At 38.7% G+C, this 24,956-nt stretch overlaps 1 protein-coding gene across 7 annotated transcripts in view; it reads right to left on the bottom strand.

Annotated features, from left to right (window-relative positions):
* The window catches only part of MIB1 (MIB E3 ubiquitin protein ligase 1), an 80,902-nt gene that overhangs the window by 42,016 nt on the left and 13,930 nt on the right, over positions 1–24,956 (bottom strand). For all 7 annotated transcript variants that reach the window (XM_075084809.1, XM_075084810.1, XM_075084811.1 and 4 more), the window contains exons 4-11: positions 23,467–23,571; positions 15,787–15,853; positions 11,947–12,151; positions 10,186–10,369; positions 9,750–9,894; positions 8,482–8,615; positions 7,311–7,418; positions 1,962–2,159 (exon numbers count right to left, since the gene is read on the bottom strand). In XM_075084809.1, coding sequence (XP_074940910.1) covers positions 1,962–2,159; positions 7,311–7,418; positions 8,482–8,615; positions 9,750–9,894; positions 10,186–10,369; positions 11,947–12,151; positions 15,787–15,853; positions 23,467–23,571 — 1,146 coding nt within the window. The remainder of the gene's footprint in view (positions 1–1,961; positions 2,160–7,310; positions 7,419–8,481; positions 8,616–9,749; positions 9,895–10,185; positions 10,370–11,946; positions 12,152–15,786; positions 15,854–23,466; positions 23,572–24,956) is intronic.

Genomic DNA, 24,956 nt, shown 5'->3' with positions numbered 1-24,956 from the left:
GTAGCTGCCCCTGAAGTTCTGGTACATGGTGATGAGATCCCCTCTGAGCCTCCTTTTCTCAAGGCTGAACAAACCCAGCTCTCCTAGCCTATCCTCATATGGCAGCTTCCCAGTCCTTTGATCATCTTGGTGGCCCTTCTCGGGACCCCTTCCAGCTTGTCCACAACTTTTTTTGTATAGAGGGGACCAGAACTGTACGCAGCACTCCAGGTGTGGCCTGACAAGCGCTGAGTAGAGCGGGATAATGACTTCTTTATCTCTGCCGGCGATGCCCTTTTTGATGCAACCCAGCATCCTGTTGGCCTTCTTGGCCGCAGCAGCACACTGTTTGCTCATGTTGAGCTTCCTGTTCACCAGGACCCCCAGGTCCCTTTCCACAGAGCTGCTCTCCAGCCAGGTGGATCCCAGTCTGTGCCGCACTCCCGGATTATGTTTTCACAGGTGCACGACCTTACACTTGTCCTTGTTGAACTTCATGAGGTTCTTGTTAGCCCACTCTTCCAGCCTATCCAAATCTCCCTGCAGAGCAGCTCTGCCTTCTGGAGTGTCTACTCCCCTACTCAGCTTGGTGTCACCTGCAAACTTCATCAGGCTACGCTTGATCCCATCATCCAGATCACTTATAAAGATACTGAATAATACTGGGCCCAATATCGACCCCTGAGGGACTCCACTAGTGACACGTTGCCACTTGGAAAAGGAGCTATTTACCACCACCCTTTGGGTGCAGCCTGCCAGCCAGTTCCCCACCCACTGCACAGACCACTTGTCTAGGCTATAACGCATTAATTTTTCCAGGAGGAGTCTGTGGGGGACCATATCAAAGGTCTTTGAGAAGTTCAGGTAGACAATGTCCACTGCCCACCCCATGAAAACCAGACAAGTCACTTTGTCATAGAAGGCAACCAGATTTGTCAAGCACGATCTGCCCTTAGTGAAGTCATGTTGCCTTTTCCCAATCACGTGCTTCATTTGACTTGTGATGGCCCCCAGGAGGATTTGTTCCATAACTTTCCCCGGGATTGAAGTAAGGCTGATGGGCCTACAGTTACCTGGATCCTCCCTCGAGCCCTTCTTGTAGATAGGGGTAACATTTGCCTTCCTCCAGTCCTCTGGGACATCCCCCGTTTCCATGACTTCTTGAAGATTATGTAGAGTGGCCTTGCAATGATGTCAGCCATCTCTCAACACCCTCGGGTAGATGTCGTCAGGGCCCATTGATCTGTAGGGGTCAAGCTCCTGTAGTAATTCATTTACTAACTCTTCCTTCACTGATGGTGGCTCAGTGTTAGGATCAACCGGCAATTTTGTTCCCAAAGCCTGGCACCCAACAGTGTTGGTAAAGACAGGGGTGAAGAAGGTGTTGAGGACCTCCGCCTTTTCAGCATCATTGGTGATTGACTCTTCTTTTCCGTTTAACAGTGGGCCTCTGTTTTCCTTCTTTTTCTGCTTATGGTTGACATGTCTGAAAAAACCTTTCTTGTTATTTTTCACGTCTACAGCCAGTTTCAATTCAAGTTGGGCTTTTGCTTTTCTAACTGCATCTCTGCACACTCTGGCAATGCCCTTGTAGCTCTCGACAGATAATCCTCCACTTCTCCATCTCTAGATTGCTTCCCTTTTGATTTGAGTACACCCAGGAGGTCATGGTGGAGCCAAGGGGGCCTCTTGCTCTGCTTACTTTTCCTTTGTAGGGGATGAATTGGCTCTGTGCTTTCAATAGAGAGTTCTTGAGGAATTCCCAGCACTCACTAGCTCCTTTGTCTCCCATGGAAGCTTCCCACTGAATCCCTCCCAACTGAGCCCTGAGTGAACTGAAGTTTGCTCTCCTAAAATCCAGAACCCTTGTCTCAGAGCTGACCTTCAGCTTTCAATCCCATTTTCCATAATTCTTCTATCACACACAGCAAAACATAAAATTCAGTAGATAAAAAGTGAATATATATTAATATTTACTTTACCTGGAGACTAGGATGGCAGCCAAAGTCCAGTAAAGTCTTCACGACTTGCAGATGACCTTTGTTGACAGCAATATGAAGTGGAGTCTGCCTGCGTTTGTTGCGAGCATTCAAATCTGCACTGCCTCGGTGCAAAACCTCTATCACAGCACCCTCATCGCCAAAGGCTGCATGATGGACAGCCCTGTCTCCATCTTTGTCCTAAAGTAGAAACATTACTTAGACCCAGTATATTCCACATTTCCACATTTAAACAAGACTAAACCGAACCATTGGGCATATTTGATGTCTTTAAAGAGAAAGACAAATTAGACAACCATGATACCATTCAAAAACCTAATTAAAATAATTGCTTAAACCACAGCAATATATGAAGAGTCTGTTCATATATAAACAGACATATTCTATGACATATGATATTCTATACCATATACAACTATTGCCCTGGATCTTTGTGTGATGTGTTCATCAGAAACTCAGATTCATTTGGGTTTCTACTACCGAACAAAACCAACTACAGTCAAAAAAACCCCCAAAACCTCCAAACAAACCGCCCCCTAAAACCCACAAACAAAACCCAACCCCCCCCCAAAATGTTACACTCAGTAACCTAGGGTACCCCCTCCTGTAATCCAGGAAGCATACAGTGATGTGGAATCTGTAACAAGACAAGAGAATTACCTTGTTAATACAGTTAAGCTAATATTTATTAGGGTTTATTATATGTTTCTTAGTTTTCAGTTAATAAGCCTTTTCCAAAGGAAATTTGGGATTGCTGGCAAAATTAATCAGAAGTTCTGATTCTATGATGATGATGATTCACAGCATTAAAGCTCTGACTAAACTCAGTTTGTTTCAGTCTCATCCAAACTGAGAATTAAGGTATCAAAGTATAAATCTGTCAGTTTGGGTTACTTGTGATTTCAACATTAATGACAGTATACAAGAGCTAAAAGTAAAATGGAAGGTGTAAAAAGGTTTCAATGAAATAACTTCCATAAGCTAGTTTCTGACAAAATTTTTGTGCACAGTGGAACATTACTATGCATTTGTAGGGTTTCATTTTGACAATAAATACTGAAAATTGTAAGGAAGAGATAAAATCATGACTGATCAAGGGTGCAGTGATGTCTCTCTTGGGTAAGCTTAGTTTCTCTTATCGGTTTGCTTCCCCTTCAGCAAAGTTTTTCGAAAGTTATTTTTATTATGTGTAACACATTTATAATATATTTTACATTAATGCAAAAATTAATAGTTCTTAGAATAAATTGTATTTCCATAATTACAAGATAACAATGCAACTATTTACAGCATTTAAACGTGATTGAAGGAGACATATCTGCTAATTATCAAATATATCTTTTGGGGAATACGAATACAATTTTCAAGATGGTCAGGGCACTAAACAACAGCTTCAATAGCTTTTAAAAACAAAATATTTTTATGCCTTCCAAACCAACTCATGCTATAAAATTGTCTTCTAAGATAGCAGGATTCCTTCTGAGGCTCATCTAACACAAACAGTCAAAAAAAGCCAAAGCTTGCCTGTTTGGAAGGGGAAAGAATCAGAAAGGGGAACTTCTCTGTATTTCTCATCTGGTTGTAAAGATCATTATGAGGTTAAACTATCAAGAGCATGACAGTACTGTTAAACTGCTACAACATTTATATTTACAGAGCACTTTCACAGGTATGTGGTAATTTGTCTTTCGTATTTGCAGTCTGCAAACTACACCGAGATACTGATAAAAACCACCTATAATTTATTAAATATTTTACAGTTTTAGTATATTCCCATTTTGAGATGCAAACCCCTGCTTTTATAAAATGTTAATATATAGAATTCCTACTTTAATTAGTATCGGTCCAAAAAAGCACATGTCTCTTTTTAGCTCAGCATCAAAACAAATAACCCCAGGAGCTAAATCCCACCATGTAGTTTCTAGACAACAGTATATTAATATACCTAGAAAAAGCTAGCAGCTGATTAAGCATCTGTCTTAAGACTTACATTTAGATATAAATCTAAATGTTAAAATCACTATATTTCTATACATGCCAACAATATAATATTGTCAGTACTGTCAGTATAATAACTGACACCCATTAACTTCTGCAGACTAGAAGGCTATGTATTTTTACCATATAATATCTACATCAGGCTTTTTCAGCTCTATCAGTAACAAATTGTTTTCCAACTACACAGAGGTCACTTGTACCCTACATTAAACTGTCAGAAGCATAAGCACAGAGGAGACAACAGTATGAGGGCACCCCAGAAAATGTCATTATGAATGTTTATACTCTGCAGCAGCGACTCTAAGTGTAAATATAGCCAAATTAGCTATAAAGCAGGGAAAGTAAGGATTTTTATCCAATGCTTCCTTGCCACAGACCACAACAGTGAATTAAATGGACTAAATTTTCGCTCTCTGCTGCAACTTCACATCACTAATTTATAGACACCTGACATTTTTCAGTCTGAAACATATAGTCATTGATCTGATCATATTATACATTATAATAATAATTAACGCAATTATATAAATAACTAGGAATATCATCTTCACTTAAACAACTTAAAGTTAAATGAAAAGGCTTGCAAATTCAAATAAAAATCCCAGAAAATATTTTTTTAATGCTAGTGTTATGATACTTCTGAATCCTGAGCAAATGTGAACTCTTAACAACTCTAGCTAGCTGATTACCAGGTATAGTATCTTGAAGCTGTTTAAGCAGTGCTTCTACTTCCCTCTCGAATGCTTCTAACCCTTCCTTTTACCAGAGAGGAAAGCATCAGTCTACAACTTAACACAGCAGCTTTGAACCCATAGTACAGGTGAAAAACAGCTTAGTCTAGTTTGTAACAGTAAATGCTATGTACTGCAGTGAAAGCAGTACTTCTAAAATGAAGCTACTTTGCAAAATCTGACCACAGCAAACATATACTGCATCAAATCTAAGCCACCTTCACCATTTAGCAGAAAACATTTATAAAGTAACGGTGCATCTGTGAATACAAAAATAATGTCAGTTCCAAAGATTACATCGTCATTTCATTGATTTATTAACATATTTTAACTCACGTATAACAAATACAATAAAGCTAAATGTCCAAGCATATAAAGTTATTTTTCTGTTATGCAAACAATGATTGGGCACACTTAACTTCTAAGCATTCCATTAGGTTTTAATTTATATTCTTAAGAGAAATTTGACAGATCCTTCTTGTGCTTCACAAAATGAGCAAAGGCTTCAGTATCAGTGCATTTTGTGTAAGTAAATGATGCAAAAATCAAGAAGTCATGGAAACGGGGGATGTCCCAGAGGACTGGAGGAAGGCAAATGTTACCCCTATCTACAAGAAGGGCTCGAGGGAGGATCCAGGTAACTGTAGGCCCATCAGCCTTACTTCAATCCCGGGGAAAGTTATGGAACAAATCCTCCTGGGGGCCATCACAAGTCAAATGAAGCACGTGATTGGGAAAAGCCAACATGGCTTCACTAAGGGCAGATCGTGCTTGACAAATCTGGTTGCCTTCTATGACAAAGTGACTTGTCTGGTTTTCATGGGGTGGGCAGTGGACATTGTCTACCTGAACTTCTCCAAGACCTTTGATATGGTCCCCCACAGACTCCTCCTGGAGAAATTAATGCGTTATAGCCTAGACAAGTGGTCTGTGCAGTGGGTGGGGAACTGGCTGGCAGGCTGCACCCAAAGGGTGGTGGTAAATAGCTCCTTTTCCAAGTGGCAACGTGTCACTAGTGGAGTCCCTCAGGGGTCGATATTGGGCCCAGTATTATTCAGTATCTTTATAAGTGATCTGGATGATGGGATCAAGCGTAGCCTGATGAAGTTTGCAGGTGACACCAAGCTGAGTAGGGGAGTAGACACTCCAGAAGGCAGAGCTGCTCTGCAGGGAGATTTGGATAGGCTGGAAGAGTGGGCTAACAAGAACCTCATGAAGTTCAACAAGGACAAGTGTAAGGTCGTGCACCTGTGAAAACATAATCCGGGAGTGCGGCACAGACTGGGATCCACCTGGCTGGAGAGCAGCTCTGTGGAAAGGGACCTGGGGGTCCTGGTGAACAGGAAGCTCAACATGAGCAAACAGTGTGCTGCTGCGGCCAAGAAGGCCAACAGGATGCTGGGTTGCATCAAAAAGGGCATCGCCGGCAGAGATAAAGAAGTCATTATCCCGCTCTACTCAGCGCTTGTCAGGCCACACCTGGAGTGCTGCGTACAGTTCTGGTCCCCTCTATACAAAAAAAGTTGTGGACAAGCTGGAAGGGGTCCCGAGAAGGGCCACCAAGATGATCAAAGGACTGGGAAGCTGCCATATGAGGATAGGCTAGGAGAGCTGGGTTTGTTCAGCCTTGAGAAAAGGAGGCTCAGAGGGGATCTCATCACCATGTACCAGAACTTCAGGGGTAGCTAAAAAGAAGATGGAGACTCCCTTTTCACAAGGAGTCACGTGGAGAGGACAAGGGGCAACGGACACAAGTTGCTCTTGGGGAGATTCCGATTGGACATGAGAGGGAGATTTTTCACAGTGAGGACAGTCACCATTGGAATAATCTCCCCAGGGAAGTGGTTGACTCGGCCACATTGGACACTTCCAAGAGTCGGCTGGACAGGGTGCTGGGCCATCTTGTCTAGACTGCGCTCTTCCTAGAAAGGTTGGACTAGATGATCCCTGAGGTCCCTTCCAACCTTGGATTCTGTGAATATGCAAATACGCAGTATGCTGGCAGATAATTTTCTCACGAACAGTCGTTCTAGAAAAACCTAAACAAAAGAGATCCTTCCATTCTGGGTGAAGTTTAAAAAAAAAAAAACAACCAAAATCACCCAGAAAAACTGGAAGCAGAGTTGGCAGTTCCTACCCAAAAGTCCTGTTAGTACTTTCTGCTCAAACTTGCTTTAGTTAAGAATGCAAAACCTTCTCTTAATTGAAGACTGTAGATAAGCATAGCAACTATCTTACGCTGGAGATGCAGCATCCGACATCATCTTTTTCTCTGAATGCTACAGGCAGTGTGGTAGCCTATTGCACTCTACTGTTGAAATAAAGGAAATAAAGGGACTTCATCCACTGCAATCACATACTAGCTTACATAGCTCTATTATATTAGCATTATATTTCACTTAGAGGTGCTAAAGAACTGGATATTGACCTTTTGTAATATTGTAGTAGAGGCTAATTTGGGAACATAATCACAGTAAGAGAAGTTTTTTCACTCTCTCTGGCATTTAAAAAGAAGGCAATTCTAATAGAATTGCTATTTCTGTAGGTAGAAAAGTTTAAAACTTACGGAGACACAAAGTGTATTTTGAAATATTTACGTTACCTCTGCTTCTACATCCACATTTTGTTTCAGAAGCAGCTTCAAAATGTCGACATGGCCGTTCTGACTAGCGGCCTGCATAGCTGTGTGTCCAGCACACTGTCCGTTCACCTGGAAGCATATCAATACTTTGAGATAATTTACAAGATATACACACACCCCGCCATGAGCCACTTTAGTAGTATACATGCAAGTTTGTTAGAAAACTTAAAGCAACAGCACGCATATGAAAGTATCAAATGAACAATTTTTAGGCAGCTGCCTTTCTGGCTCATACGGATAATCTCCTAGGTCTTCTCTATTTCATTTCTATAGCGTTAACTAGACTGAAGGCAAGAAGCAAGAAATGCATTTATTTCAAACATTAAGATGTTAATGATAGCTGGATTAAAAACTTTCACCTTTGGTCTACTGTAAAGGCAAGATTTTGAGAACAGGTCTCAGAATGATACCAGCCCTCTGCTCTACAGTATACTTAACTTCATTTTCTAACTTATGGCAACAACAGGAGTCTGTCTGAACAAAATACCATGTTTTGTATAACCTTGAGCTACAAATCAGTCCTCAGAACTGACGGAGTTTAGTCTCTTATCCCAAGAATTACTACTGCTGTAGTGAGAAAAACATCTGATTGCGATTTTAAAAAATATTCCCTGAACCAAGTCCTATAATTCTTAAGCATTTTCCTTTAGACATTTGACTACCAGGTGATTAGATGAGTTGGTAAAAGGAATCTGACAGAGAGCAGATTAGATGATCTACCTCCTGAGTTAAAAAAGCAAAACCAAAACAAACCTCACAACAGCAGGGAAAAAATGCCCCACATTGACCCTCCTTCCATCTATCCCCTCAAAACAAAAGATTTTGAAGATCCTTCACTAATTTTGAGTGTTTGGTTACCTGCCCTGACTCTGACAGACAGAGGCGGGAAGGTATTTTAGTTCTGTTGTCTGCCATGAACACAAAATCCGTCCAGCAAAAAATGGTGTAAAGCACTATTTTCACACACCCCCAACACATTTCATAGGACAACAAGTGGGAGAAGAGACGCTGGAACCAGCTATACTACTTCTATACAGACACACTAGTGACTGGGAAAGAGTATCTAGGACAGCTTCACTTCCTTTAGTATTACAGATCCCCAGAACAGGTCCTCCCAAACCAGAACACTCACATCTACATCTGGTCTCTTTAGCAGGTCTTCCACTTTAGCAACATCTCCATTGGCAGCAGCTTTAACCAGTTCTTCATTGAGATCTCCAGATTCTTGGGTTTCAAATAATTTCTTCAATAGCTGGGACAATCTCTCTGTAATTATTAATCAAAGGACAATTAAGATTACTATTCTAATCACACAAGAACAGAAAAATAACAGCTAAATTTGTCATGTTTCTGAAGGCATTTACACAGTAATAAACAAACCACCATCAAATGGTAGCTCTAAGTCACTATTCAGTTCTGAGTAAGCAGTGCACCCCAATGCCCTTTAGACTGTCACATCAGACACTTCAAAACAAGGTTGAGTGAACCACAAATAGCTTGTCTACCACAAAATACAGAAGGCTAGGGAGGAGTTAAAAACATTAATTTACATATTGATAACAGGCTTCTTAGAAGTCTTCTCGCTTAGCTGAGGGTGTTCTGTGATTTGAAACACTAAGTCATATTACTCTTCTAGCTAGTTCTATGGCCAGTGACTTTACTGCAAAAGACTCACTGTATTTACGCCTCCCTAGGAAAAAGTCTAGAAAAATATGTAGAAAGGTTTCTTGGCATTAAAGCAAATACGTGAAGAGGAAAAAACAACTAGCTAAGACCAAAAAGACAAACATTCTAGTTTAATTGATCTAAGAAACAGTCAACAGAACACAGCATGTTGGATAGTCTTTCTGCCTTGTTATTAGATGTTCAACAGAACTCAAATGTTATTACATACACAAAAAAAATCCCACTGTAATTAGTCAAAGGATATCTGACTAAATTTTAAGACAGAAATTTTAAGGAAAGAATATTATCCTGACTAACTGCTTGCAACAGATCCCTCACTTATGCTTGCTATCCCACACCACCTATTAAACACTACAGCCAGTGACACTCTCTTCACGCCTTAGTCCCTATTCCAATCTAACATCTCTTCCAATCATTTAAATTTTGAAGTTCTTAGAGCAGACTTCCAAAGACATACCTCCACTGTGGCCCAACAGAAACCCAAATTCTATTTGGAGTTTTTGCACTGTATCAAGATAACAAGTACCAACAACTCCATACAGACTGTAAGCTTTTTCTTGTGTCTTTCCTCTAAGGTATAATGTGAATTAGCCAAAGCCCCAGCCTAAGTATTATTAACCTTGCATACAAACTACATACAAGTACTTACAAACAATTTTTTAATTAACACAAATACTTGCCATACATACATTACTGATTATTCTTCAAACTTACCACCAGATGCATTACTTATAGCAGATCCTGCTGATGCCACCTTTGAGACAGCTGCTGGATTATATGTCCAAGATGTCCCACAAACCTCTACTTTTAAGTCACTATCTGAATAGATCTGCTGCACCCGACCAACTTTACCTAAAGTCTGCATTAAAGAAAATATCAAATGCAAATAAATACTAAAAATAGAATATTTAGAAATCCGAACTTCATATTGTTTAATAATACAGTCACTAATACCTTCAGCTAAGTTTCATCAGGCTAAGCAGATTACTACATCTGATCAAGTATTACACTGTGTTTGATGAAATACACTTTCCCTAACTTCGAAGAAAGTCACTTTGACTCTCACAACCTCCAGGTATTATTACCAATCATAACTATAAATATCACACAAGTTTTAGGATTTTACAAATCCAGACATACAACTACTTACTGGAAGCATGGCTTCAGCCCACTCTCCATGACCTCTCTGAAGAAGCTTGATTCGCTCTAAGTCATAACATACTTGAACAAGGTCACCCACTTGAAATTGAGAGGTACCTCCTTCTGCACCTTGAGCAGCATCTCCACTTCGAACAACATTGGCTTTGGTGAGAACAGCTGGATTAAATGTCCACCTAGACAATGAATCATTTAAAGAAGATTTTAAACATGCAAAGTGAAATATATGTTTATAAGTTATCTATTGGACACACTTCTGTTTGTATGCCTACAAACCTTCTGCAGTAGGATACTATGGTATATTTATTTTTTGCCTATAAACTTGTCTGTGGCATATTAGTTAAATATTTCCAGGGTAATCTCAAGAAATGCACAGTTGTAAAGCAATGAAGAAATATCCTGCCTCATGGGAAGCAAGTCGGCAACAATATAGTAGCCCTGAAAGTAGCTATACAGTTTGTTTACTTTTTCAGGGAGAGGAGGAGACAACTGGTTGAAAAGGGGAATATCTGAGCTGTCTCATAAAGGATTGGACTGTTAGGACACAACATGGGAGGAGCACAGGATTTTGCCTCCTCCCTCCCAAGTCAAACTGTAACACTCAGTTATAAAAATACTCCTCAATCAAATGGATGTCCTAGACACATCTCATTCTTTCACTGAACTATCCTAACTCATACTATAAATTCTACTGGTTTATAGGCATTTAGCTGGTTTTATGCTGAGTTATAGTCTAATATATAATATGGTGATCCCTCCTTTATGTGCCATTTGGTCTGGGGTTGACTTTCTTTCAGCTACACAACCTAGTTAAGAAGCATCAGATAATGTATATAAAGGGCAAAGTCGGGGAAGAAACCACAAGGTAGAGCAGCTCCTCTCATTGGCTCTGCAGTCATTGTCAGAAAAAATGCCACGTGCATCCCTTCAGCTTGTGTGAGCTCGGAAAACAGCTTTCGTGTGCATTACTTTGCAATATTAACAAAAGAGTATCTTGAGGGAAAGCCTGAATGAATAATGCAATGTTAAATCTTTCCAGAGAAACAGAACAGGTCAGCCTCCAGATAAAACTGAAGTGATATTCCATTCACCAGCTGCTCTTTAAAGATAAGCCCAATACTTGAGAGCAAGAAACACAAACACATGTGGACGTATCAGCTCAGATACAGCTGTAGAGCTGGGTTTGAATCCTGTTAGCATGGAAGCAGCTCAAACTTCAAACCTAAACTGCTTGCAGGGAGCAGTTTTGGCAACATCTTCCCCAACACTTCCTATTCTCGGTCCATATTTACATAAAATAACATCCCTTTGGATAAGAAAATGCCAGGTATAGATCATGCAAAGGTCACTCTACATAAGACAAGATCCCCAACATAAAAAGTTTGTCACCTGTCTTCATTATCCTGAAAACCCACAATGCATTGCTATTACCATTCCCTTTGAAACCATGGGATACTTTGTAAGTAAAAAAGAAATTACCGCTTAAAACTCTACATTTTGGAAGATAGTCCAGAACATCATTCATTATTTTGGACTCAGATTTACACCACGTAAGAGAGGCAGCAAACTTCATTTTCCCACTAAAGCATCTCTAAAAGTAAGTCCTCATTACACATTGTAGAAGGAATATAAAAATTCAAGAAAATCTTAATAGACCCAAAAGGAGAACAGAAAGTTTCTGGCACCAAGTGATCACAGGTGCTGAAGGCAAAGGAAGCTTGTGAGAATAAATGACAACGGCTATAGAACAAACCTGTTGCTACTTGGATATTGTACCACAATGTCATGATCCTCATCAATGCCACAAACTGTTCCAGTTGTTGTTAAAGTTTCAAACATGCCATCAGTCCATCCTCCATGACCATGCTGCAAAGACTGTACAATTTCCAAATCAAGGTCAATGTTTACAAGGTCACCTATTTGCAGCCCACCAGGGTTTCTGTTACCATTTTGCTCACCTGAAATGGAATAAGAAGGAAATGTTCACATGACCACAGCAATCCTCCATGCAATTTAAAGAACAGGAGTTCATTTCTGAGACTTGATGTCTCTGCAATCGTATCAGCCAACAGCTGAAAGGGAGTGAACAGGTAAGAATGAACTCTCAACCTCTGACTATGGAACTGTGTGTTTCTTGTTGAGATTTCGAGACAAATAGCAATGACACTGGCAAATGCTAAATACTTGTGACAGGCTCCACTGTGAGCTCTAACTGGGATGGTAACAGTTATGGTGTTAGACATCTAGATACATAAAAGCCCTGATAATTTTGAGAAAGTCATACACAAAGTGCCATCTACCCACTCAGAGGCTGAAAAATAAGCAGAAGGCCCACAGAAAATGGTTTTGAATTGGGTCAGTCCTTGAACATGGAGAAAGCACTGTCAAAAGAACACCTCCAAAATGACTAATGATGAAAATCTTTAACCTCTCAAGTTGGGAGATGATTACAAACAAAAAAAAAACCCTGGCAAATTTCAAAATTAAAATGTCCTCCCCAGACAATGCCTGCTTTCAAAAGATGTGTCATAGCAAAAATTCATTAGCTGGAGGGACAATGGCATACAAACGCACACATGAAGCTGCGTTAAATGATGAGATAACACACTTGTGGACCTGCTCACTGCCATCCACAGAAGAGCGAAGAGTATGACAACTGCAGAAAGTCATGTATATTGAGTTCAAATGCAACGTCAGTGGCAAAGGACAGGGTGAGCAGAGCTCCTTTAGTAATATTGCTGTCTCTAAGCTGGGGGTGGAGTGGGGACTGTTTTTCCTCTTCCAAGGAAGAGGTAATAATGCAGAAAGGGTCCTTGAACTGTAACAATAAGGAAGTGCAAACAAACAGACTGACACATAGAGACAAAAAACATTATTTGGAGGGAAACTGATTCCAGGAGGAGCATGAAATCCACACCAGATGTTGGAAGCACTAGTTGCAGCACTAAGTCTCCAGAGGAAAGAATGGCGAATCTGATGCTACTGAAAAAGAAACTGCTGAGAAACGAAACATGCCCATGAATAAACGCTCATGTTCAATGGACTTTGACATCTATGACCACCTAGCAACTTCTTTCTGTCTTAGTCCTAGTTTAAAGAACCTATAGATGGAACACTGTTTTCAGTCTGCACCCTTTACCTTCACAGCAAAACACAGGTAACATGGAAGCATTAAGCTGGAGGAAAGGATCTCTAGAGCTCATCTGGTCTGATATTCCACACAAAGCTGAACTAACAACCAGCTGATGTCAGCTGTAGCTTTGCCCATCTGAGTCCTGAAAGCCCCCAAGGCCTGAGGCTCCACAACCTCTCCAAGTAATTTTTCCCAGTGCTGCAATATAGAGCTGTAGGTGTAACAGAAAGTTTCTTCAATATCTGATCTGAACCTCTTGAGTCACTTAAAGTGGCCTTAAGGCCATTTGTTTTTATGCCAATTGCCACTACTGAAATATTGGTGTCATTGTTTTCAATCACCTTCAAGTGGTTGTAGGTGGCTAGTGGATTACCTCTTAACCTCCTTCTTACCAGACTACACAAGCCCAGCTCCTCCTCCTTGCAAATCATGTCCTCTCAGTCTCTTAACCACTTTAGCAGACCACCATCAGACCCTCTCCAGTTTCTCAAAACAGAGGGGGAAGGGAAGAGGAGATGGACAGACAATGACACAAAGAGGACATAGTATTCTAGACACAGGTTCATCACCATTGAGAAGAGGCAATAACTTCTAGTCTGTTGCCCACCATCCTCCGAATATGAAATTTACCGTATTTGTAGTGACAACACACTGCTGTCTCATTCAATTTGGTATTCAGGTCAACACCCAGGTCTTCCTCAGCAAGGCATCTCACTCAGGCATTCACAACCCCAGGTCTGTGAATTCCTGGTCCATAGCCTTATTCCCACGAGAGTGCAAAACTGTACTCCTGGTTGAACTCCACGAGGTATCCATTCACAGAATTCTTCACTTCCTCAAGGGTCTTCTGAATAAAGCTCTGCCTTCAACTACACCCCTCTGCCAATTTGCTATCACCTGCAAATTGTCTGGGATTGTATTGTCTCTCATCAAGATCACGGATGTGGTACTGAACAAAATCAGTCCCGGTATTTTGCCCCAGCTACATACTACTCTGTATTAGGCCCCTGCTGGAATATTATTTGCACTCTACTTTGAATACTGCAAAGCTTCAAAAATAACTTCCTTGTTGTTAATGCAAGCATACATTTAAATCCACAGCATGAACGTATCTGTGAACCACATTCAGAAGACAAATAAAAGGGACAGATGTTCTAACAAACAGCAAGACTGAGAAGATGGACAATAACGTGGTAAGAATGATGAATGGAGTTCATCAACATCCTTTAAGAAAAACTTAAACTCTTCCCCTTCCACTATTAACAAAGAATAGTCTCCTACTACCTTTAGTGATTAATATTCATGCATTCAAATACAGCATCACCCTAAAAGTAAGCTACATGCAGAAAACAGGCCTGCACTTCTAAAGCAGGAACAAAAATTAATAAAGGGCATCCATAAGACCCTAAGTCTACCTGTGCAATAAAGAACCAGTTTGATCCTATTACTACTTTCCTATTTTTATTCACATCAGACTAAAACGACAAAATAAATCTTAGGTACAGAAGATATAAATATCAGAGCACCTTGGCTTTTTAATTTCAAACAATTCATCTACTTGACAGTACATATCTAAGTGACTTCTTGGACAACTGTGTTTTGTTTTGGTTTTTGTTTTCCCCTAAACAAAACACACCTTTACCATTTTCAGCTTTTCACCAATGCTGTCAATAAAAGGCTAGTGTTTGGAGATCATAATTCCAGTACTTGTGCAAGAATTAGATTAAGACTAGTAAACAGAGAATTCTAATCACTTTACAAAAGCCAATATTGACAGTTAAGATTTTTATGCGTTGAAGTATAATAAGAAACTCAAGAAGAAAAGCAAAAGTTTCTGTAGTGTCCAGTTTTGTGACCAGGTGTTTTGCCAAGGAAATATACATTAATAATTAAGAAATTTGTTCCAGTAATCTATAAAATTTATCCCAACTTGCCCACATTTCGGACACCAAAACACCTGGCAATTATGTTTTATAATACACTCTGAACATGTCTACATCCCAGCCAAGAGACTAGAGGAATGAATCAGTGCAATAGCTGATATGGAAAACCTCAACTAAGATTTGACAATGTATACTAGTCTTAGTATAAAATAACAGTCAATTTATATGTTCGAATGATTCCTGTTTATGGCCATGTACATGCTACTTCACTGAACATCTCTGAATATTTAAGACAATCTTGTAAGAAGGCACAGCTATTTTTGGCTTTTTAGAAATATGGTGCACAAGACTTGCAACTCAATTTATTACTTAACACTCAACAGCTCCCTTGCCATTCACTTGGCACACTGATATCATACACATTTAGAAAAGCATTATAATTTTTTATTAACGCATAGAAACGCTACCATTTGCTTTCTACTAGTAAGGACAGCCCTTTTAGATTACATTTAAAGAGAAATCCAGACTAAGTATAATTAACACATGTCAAGATAAATTTACTTTATCTTCAACTCACCTAACACAGGACAATGGTCCCTGTAGAAAGAGCCTCCTTTTGCATCTTGGACGCATTTCAGGTCAGACTGTAGAGAAAGATTGAAACAACTTTAGTCCTCACTGAGTGAGTCTCCGGGTTAACATAAGTCAGTGAACTAGAACTGAAATATACTCAGTTAAGAAAGGCTGAAAACTATGTGTAAAAAAACCACGCCCCATGAATTCGCTACCAATGTATATAATCTCAAATACTTTCCCATCTATCAGCCTTGACATCAAGATTTTAATAACCTTCACCAATATTAAAAGCCTATAAAGGATAAGACATTTAACTCAAAGGAAAGTATTAAAATAACACAAAGCTCCTTTCCACTGCTCTATAAAGTTATCCTTCCTTTTAAAAAACACAAGCAAGGAAGATAAAAAAATAAAATCTGCAGACAGTGCTGGAGGCCACAGCCTTCCCCGTACTGGTCATTTAATGCCTGCCAGTGCTGCCCCCTCTTCAAAACCATTTCTGACAGACACATGTTTAAGTTAGAGAAGAAAACCTGGCACCCAAATTCTAGAAAAATGAAGAATTTCTGATTAAGAACATACAGAACACAAGGATATTAATTAAAAAAAAAAACCCACACCACACTAGGGTAAGCTAAGCATGATCTTTCTAAAGAGAAAAGTCCTACAGCTCATTGTCCAGAAAGACTCTTTAATATTAATCTGAGAAACAGAGGTTTCAAGTGTGATAACCAACTCCTATTCACCAAGCCAGCAGAGTTCCTATAATTCTCCTTCCCTCTATTTTTTAACCCTGTGTAACCCTTGAAGCCAAAAGGCTACCATCTGCCTTTGCCCCTTATGGAACAATTCTCACTATACAAAGGGCATTTTGTGCACACGATGACTTGGGAGGCCAGAGGACAGGTGGTGGTTATGATATAATCAACCAGAACTAAACAAACACTGTAACAATTATTTTTCCCACACCCAAGATTTATTGGCAAAAGGATTAAAATGAAAACTCTCAAGTCTTCCAAATCAAGGCACTGACAAACACAATGCTACCCTCAGTGACCTGCAACTGCTAAGAAACCAGAAACAACGCAAAATTCAGCGTGTATCCTGATGTACAAATAATGTACCGCCACCTTTTTCAAAAGTGATGAAACAGCCAGATGAAAATAATGAGATTTTAGCTGCTCTTCAAATCCTATGAGCGATCAGAGAAAGCCAGTTTGTTCAGCCCAGCAGCAGCCGGCCTGCGGGAAAATGCTGCCACCCGGTGGGCAGGTGCTGGGTTTAACTCGGCCGAAGACAAAGGGGCTGCGCTGACCATCCCAGATGGCAAGCCGATTCATTCCCCCACGCCAGCAGCGATTTGATGTGCCCGGGAGCACTTGGTCTCACCCTCTGAATACAGACTCTTCGTGTCATGCAACAACCAGCTGTCTGCACAGGAGTCAAGAAGGGGTACACATGTAAGAGCTGTTTTCACATTCTTCAGGGCATTAAGAATAGAGCATTGGAAGTTGTCCTCCCAGACAGGCAAAAAATGGGTGAAAGATTGCTTGCGTTAAAGCAAGCGTTAACATACAGAGCAGACTGATGGCTAAAAGTTAGCAGAAGAAAAAATATTCAAAAAAGACTAATTACTATTTTGTAGCAGAAACTCTCAGGAAGCAGGTTAAGATACCTTACATTTTACAGGAAAAAAAAAAAAACACCAGAAATTTGCAAATCTGCTCTCTCTTTTTTATCCTGCCGGTACCATGCCCTACAGAGTTTATTTCTGGAATATAATGATATACGTGGTTGTAAAACTAAGTGGTAGCTTGATGTTGAACCTCAGCTTCACATCTGTCTTCCTCTCTCTTATATGAAGTCAATGTTAGATCACTAAGGAGTAAAACAAGAGTCTGATCTAACTATCACAGAAAAACAAGGTAACATGTTTATTTTTTTTACATAAGCCTTCACAAAGAAAATGAGGACTCAAAAGACGCAGAAAGATGAGGCACTGAAAGATTAAGGCAGTACAAAACTAACTCATATATACAGCAAAGAGTACCTTCAGGAACTTTGCAAACACCACTACTAAGAAAAGTAACATCAACATGATAAAGGCCTGCAAATGTCTTAAAAAAAAAAAGTAACCAAACCCAGAACAGATCCTGGCGTTTTAAGACAGGGAACTGTACTTAATTGCACTTCAGTACCACAAAAGCTTGGTAAGCAACTATAATTCTACTTCTAGCACTCAGCTACTATACTTATCAGAAAAAGAAAAGAAGCTTTCTTTTGCCCAAGTAGTTTAAGTAAGAAATTAAGAAATCAGGGATGGCACTAAAGAATGGCAAGAGACTCCCCTCGTGAGGATTGAGCAGAAACGCTCCTGAAGCCCAACCACGCCATGCTGCCAGTGCACCCCTGCTGCCAGCTCTGCTGTACCGCACGTTGGAGAACCCTACCAGGATTTTTACAAGTTTGTTGAATCTCCCCAAGTCTTCCAAATGGATTGAAATAGTGGATTGTTTGCAGCTGAGAGGCAAGCGCTAAAGGGACTGTACCAAAACATGAGGGATGTTAAAATGCAAGTTTTAGACTCACAGTGACACCATGGACAGAAAAAGTAACAACCATGAGGCCGGGTATAAATACATGGTGGAGACAAACATGCAAAGATGAAAACAGAACATAAGCTTTTATACAGTAACTTGATGGACAGATCATTCAATGAACCTTGAATAGGATTCTTTCAGGAAACAGGAAAACAAGCTATAGATTTTGTGGAATTTGGGCATAGTTAGAGAACAGATGGAAGCCTCAATTAAGCTGGAAATTATAGTGAAAGCTCAAGGAACAGCACAAGCACAAAAGATTGCACAGCAGGACTTCCACGTTAGTAGTAACAGCTGATGTACACGAGCAGTGAGTAATAATGGGGTTTTGCCTACAGTGGAGAACTTTGGTCTTCCAGCATCTAGCTTCTGACTTGCTGAAGAACTCTCTGCATTCCAGCTGGATGTGACTGGATTACATAAAGATCATGCTCTGCTCAGCCAAATGGGAAATACAGAAACCATAACAGTTTACTTGGACTTACCATCCAATTATACCACTCCCCAAAAAAAAACCCCACCAACTTCATCACCATAAAAACTTCAGAAGAAGAAAAAAAATGTACATTACAGCAATGTCATCAGGGCTGGCAGATGGTGTAAAAGTACCACCATCCTTGACCTTGGAGAGGAACGCAATGCTGAAGGAGCAGGTGCCTATTGGAATAGCTATTAAGTTACTCCAATCAATACGGAATGCTGTCCATCAAAACCAGGGAGGGGAGTCTACAGACTTGATATGAAAACTAGGTGCGCTGATAAGAAAAAGAATGTTTGATCCAGATGCGCTGGAACACCATCTAACACCAGCAGCAAATATCAGGAGAGAAATTAATCCTGATCTTAGAGATATACCAGCAGGAATGGTGCCACAGCTGCAGCTGTCTGAGGTAGCAATGAATACACCTGTTAAAGGCCATTTTAAGTCTTTAAACTCACAAAAGGTTTTGGCAACGAAATAAGCCCTTATAGGGCAAATTGAGAAAGCCCAGCGCGCGCTGCTTTGTCACGCAGTTAGGACAAGGGACTGGATAAATCACTAAGCTTTAGCTAAAGGTTTGTAAGAAGTGCTCTATTTCAAATTTAATAAACTCAAATCATTTTCAGTTTCAAGAAGCTGAGAAAACTGAAAACAATAAAAGGAGAAAGTAGAAGATGGTCAAGAAAGTGACTGAAATGACAAGAGAGGTATGAGGTATAAAAACAATAGCACAGCTTCTTACAGAAGAAATCAGACCTCAGGCAAATCCTGAGTGAATGGTTTATAACCTTACTGTCTACTGATTATATGCACTTATAAAAACTTGACATGTGTAATTTTTTTTTTTTTTTTAGGGAGGATCATTTTAAAGTCTTCCTTGTGAGTTAATACTGTAAATAACAAAACTAGAAAAGGATTAGTAAGTACATTTCTGCTTAATAGAAATATGTTTCTAAGCAACTCAGTCACAGAGAGATGAGAACTTTGGCTTGCTTGAGACTACATGAAAAATGTATAGAAATAAGGCTACATAAACAAGCAGCAAAACAAAGCCTGCTGATAAATGCAAATAAAACACAAGGTATACATAAATATCTCCTTCCTCTCTGGATTCCAGAACAACTAACCACCTAACCTTGGCTACACTGTGCATACATAATAAAAAACACCTGCTCCATGTGTAAAGGTAGCCAAAATTCATGTTTCTGTGTTTTAAATCAGTTTTGATCAGCACCTAGAAGCAACAGAAGGGCACTAGACTAGCAAAATAATGAAAATTCCTGTTGCTTCTTCCTAAACACCTCATTTTGAATGTACTGGGGACAAAATAAAAGGACTAGCGAGCTGAAGATTTGACTTACTTTACAGATCTGGCAGTTGTAACTGCAGCAGGAAGCATATTTCTATGTATTTTTTTAAAACTCACATGCAATGCCTAGTAGGCCAAGACATTTACCTTGATTTTATTGAAAAAAAAAAGTGTTTAAGTTATTCTTAAAATCCTCTATAGTAATTTCAAGGATTATCTTTAAAGGTAACCCAAGTAGGTGGTGATTAACAGACATTATGTATCACTCAGGATAAGAAAGTTTAATGTAACGTCAAAAACACAAGGGAAAGGAATCTTCTCAACTTCCCTTATGCATTCAACTATTCAGAATTCATAGAAAAAAGTACACAAACACAGATGGCTCACAGATTACTGTGACAATGATGGATGATAAATAACTACAGTTACTTCTTTCAGAGGCTACGCAGATGAAAGCAAGATCCTCCATAATGAAAAACAAGAGGAGGTTCATCACAGCAAAAAAAGGGCAAGAACAAAGAAATTTTGTAGCACGAAACCAGTTCCTAAATAATGAAACTGATTTAGGGCACTCCCATTGATGGAGCTATTTTCTTAAGTTTTTATAGCGAAATCATTCTATGAGTAAGTAATAGAATATAATGCTTATTGAAAACCAATGGAAGTTACCAGCTTTATATCCTCAGCTCTGTGATATGAAGAAATAAAAACTAGGAATAGGTCCAAAAAGCTAAACCACAATCTACTCATTAACTCCCTAATTCCACAGTTTTTCTTTTTATTGCAAAACGCTATGTTCACACAATTCTAAAGCAGTTAACAGTTGGTCTGGCTCTAGAATCTGAATACATGCAGATCTGAAATGCAAGCAATTTCAATAACCATATTAGCCAACAGTAATTCATTTCTAGTATGGATGTAGCAAAATTGTCATTCAACTTAACAGTACCATATAAACAGATTTCAGTTTGGGAATTTGTGGCCTGTGGCAGCAGAAACCCCCAGATTTAAATTGCCAGGCTTCACGAAAACAGCAAGATGCACCCCTCAACCACTTCATATGTAAACACAGCAAACTCAAGTAAAAAACTCTAAGGATCAGAGCAGAAATAAATGCAAGTTTTCAGCCAGCACCTGCTGCCCCACCAGCCAGTCCTTGTCTCACCCAAGGAAAAGCTGGCAGGCCAGATAGATTAATTTTGAGGACCAGATGCAGCCTGTCAGCTATCAAACAGGCAACCCTGACTCACAATAATAAGCTGTATTTCTGTAATCAGCTCCATTTGCATCTGAGTCAAGGATTATTCATTTGCAAGTAGGGGTCTCTTCCCAGCTGTATTTACATGGGTACACACTACATATTGTTGAGTCCACATTCTAAGTCCCAAAGCAAATTTGCCCCGACTTTACATGAACTTTCTGGCAGTCTATTAGTCAGCTTTACATAATGGCACATAAATAGCAGTAAATAATCATAAATGAATTGTACACTTCGCAAGCAATTCATCAGTTTTTTTTTTAAAAAAATCTATCTTTACATTCAAATGACTATTTGCCACAGATATCCAAGAATCCATTCTGAAGTGAAAACTGCATTTGATAAAAGTACCTGATAAAGATAAAATTATTGTAGGAATAGACTACAGTCAGGTAAGCACTACCATATAAAGCCTCAAATCATTCTTTTTTATACATATGTACATATTATTTATATATTGTACTACAATATATTCATATATGTAGTTTCACAAACATTTTAACAGTTTTTTGTTGTTAATTAAATGACTAACCAAGTATTTCTATTTGCACAAATCCTGTGGGAAGGATCACCCTTACCCATTCAAATTTACAGTTGTAGTAGTTAATCAAGTATTCTAGAGATATTAAACACTTAGGTGGCAAAAGTTTGGCAACAGAATATAGTTGATTTACAAATAATATGTTTATTATTAAGGCAATAACTATTTCAGAACAGAATATAACTTCTCTCAAATGTATTTTTCCCTGCGGCCAGAAGGAATCTTTAATGATTCCACAACACTCCTGCTATGCAGTGCACAAATTTTAACATAGTAAGTGACATTGCAACAACAACAAACAAAAATCAGTTGATCTGTATCTCATTCTATCTAGATTTTGTAATTGTGCTCCTTCTCTATGCACCACAATCAACTATAAGGGAGAAGACACCAACCACTGGTTTAATAATATTATACTACATAATACTACATATAACTTACTTTCCCTTTTGCCAGTATATAAGGAATTTTCTTTAGAACTGGATGGGGGACCATGAAGGACATAATTAAATATTAAATTATATGTTATTCTTAACATCTTCATGAATCAGAAAAGCTGACTTGCACTAAAGAGTCTTACCCTTTCTAAACCTGACACTAAAATATGTATTTACTGCAAAAGTGGTATTTAGTATTTATTTTTCATTATAAAAAATTATTTCAAGTGGGGCTGTAAGGCAAAATATTTTACTTCCAAAAAAGTAGACTAATTGTTTAACATTTTATTACTGATACACATCTGACAAGATGACACTTCAATATTAAGTTAACATGGTTTCCTCTGCAGTATCAAACAAAAATAATTCAAAGAAAATGCTAATTAAGACATTATAAGCAGCTGATAATCAAAGTAACCTTTCCCTGACCCACATTAGGATAAGAAAACCCAGCAACAGAAGGCACTTAGGCTAGAGTCTGGCCCATTTTCTCTAAAGCTTTAGAAGTAGCTGCAGAAGCTAGGAAGTTAAAAAGAAAAATTTAGTGCTAAAGCAAATTAAGGTTGTAACTTAATTCAACACCTTTCCATTGACAAAAAAAAAAAATTGCTCTCAAGAGGATTGAGTGTTGCCAGTAATTTAAAAACTGCAAATCCTGCAGTAATCACACCAAAATTTTGAAGTGAACTGAAGAGTTCAGGAGTTAAAGAAATAGGGTCTTTAAAGTTCATGACTAAACTTCTTTTTCCTTTCTGAATTTTAATTTAAGCACAATAGTAGCACAGTAAGATAATCATGTATGTGATGTAAATGTTTACTATACTCTGGCAGAAACCCACCCTTAACTGTAAGTTATTCACATTTTATAAATTCCCAGATCAGACTGTCTTCCTAATACATATGCATGATCCATACAGCTGTATTCACAATGACCTGACTAACAGCATGCAAACTGACAAAGGGTATTACAAAAGCAGGATAATAAAGCACAACAAGTTATTCCTACTACCCTTCCCCCACCATGCATTTTATGCTTTGTGTTCTTTTACACTTACCATGCCCTCAAAGCCAACTCTGTAAAGGTTTTTAGCACCATTGTCCCAAAGAACATATGCTGCACTGTGAGGACTCGAAGCACTCCAATCTTGGATTTCAGTTACCTATTCAGTTTTAAAAATAAGAAAATTATCTCTAGAACAAAGACTTAGAAGCCCAATTTGAACTTAAAACCTTACTAATCTCTTCAGAATAATTCAAGGTACAGCTGCTTTACTGAATTTAATAAAATGTATTCTGAAGATGTTTTCTGTTTAATACAAATGTTTTCTAGGTGTCTTAATACGATGGCAGCCTGAATATATACTTTGTAGGACTACTTTTCTTTTGCATATTTGGTAGGATATCCAACTACATAAGTAAAGAACAAATTCTGAACTGTAAAAATTTATGTTATGATGCTTTGACGCGTTCTTACTAGAAGCAACATTTAACTAAGAAAACCAGGATGGTAACTATTTTAATTACTTCAATATGTCTGGTTTATCCTGCATTACCCTGGTGGCAGTGCACTATGTTAGGCGACAGAGTTTTAGTTCCAGAGCCAATCTGTTTAACACTACAAAAGTGAAAAGGACTTTCCCGGACATTTCAGAAATCATGAGGCCATGCATCAAATTCTGAAAACACTTCCATTATTCAAAAAAATAAATTTCCAGAAGTTGTCTTTATTCTTATTTATATTTAAAAACTATCCACCATCTGCTTTTCCCATTAAAAACATTTACATGCATTTAGACATGTTTTCAGCTGGCAAGTAATCCCACTAGTTCAAGTTTAGTACGCAAGCAGACAATGCAGGATAAGACTCGTTTTGCAAAGTTTCAGAGATTTCAAAATACCTTGCTAAATTCAGAGCAAGGGGTAAATAATAAAGATGAAAAAAGCTGCATCTGAATATCCCTTGCTTTAGGAGATTTAAATTTATTACTTCCTCTCAATAAAATCTAAAATCCCCAAAAGTACTAAAGCTTCCATAAATGTTTAGGATATAAAACTGGCTAAATATCTTAGTCAGGAAACTTTCACTTTCTTTTAAATGCTGCTTAAGTGTACTAAAAATAAATGCAACAAAAAACACCAGTTCACCAAGATGGAAGGGCATCCAATTCTCCTAGAACGCCTCACATTTGGTGATAAAAGTCACAGTATATTTTACAGTCCCTGCTGTGCATTCATTATTTCTGAAGGTAAATGTAAGTTGTAAATGGAAAATTTGCAAAGGTTGTTATTAATAACGTATCATTCTGTGTGATTTTCAATAAATCCAAATATTTTTATTATACAACAAATCAAAACCACTCATATAATGTCCTAAGCCAGTAATCTAATATCAACCACCAACACTTGCAACATTTTTCATTTTCAACTGGAAAAGTCCCTATAATTATTAGACCAAAAAAAAAAAATCCAGGGTGCAAGCACTGAAAACTAAGAGCAAGAGATACACAAATGTGCTGCCTCACAAGCAGTAAGACTACAGGACGCA

This window comes from Phalacrocorax aristotelis, chromosome 2, assembly GCF_949628215.1.
Source record: "Phalacrocorax aristotelis chromosome 2, bGulAri2.1, whole genome shotgun sequence".
In the NCBI taxonomy this organism is placed as follows: Eukaryota; Metazoa; Chordata; class Aves; order Suliformes; family Phalacrocoracidae; genus Phalacrocorax; species Phalacrocorax aristotelis.
This window is presented reverse-complemented; position numbering and strand designations above follow the sequence as displayed.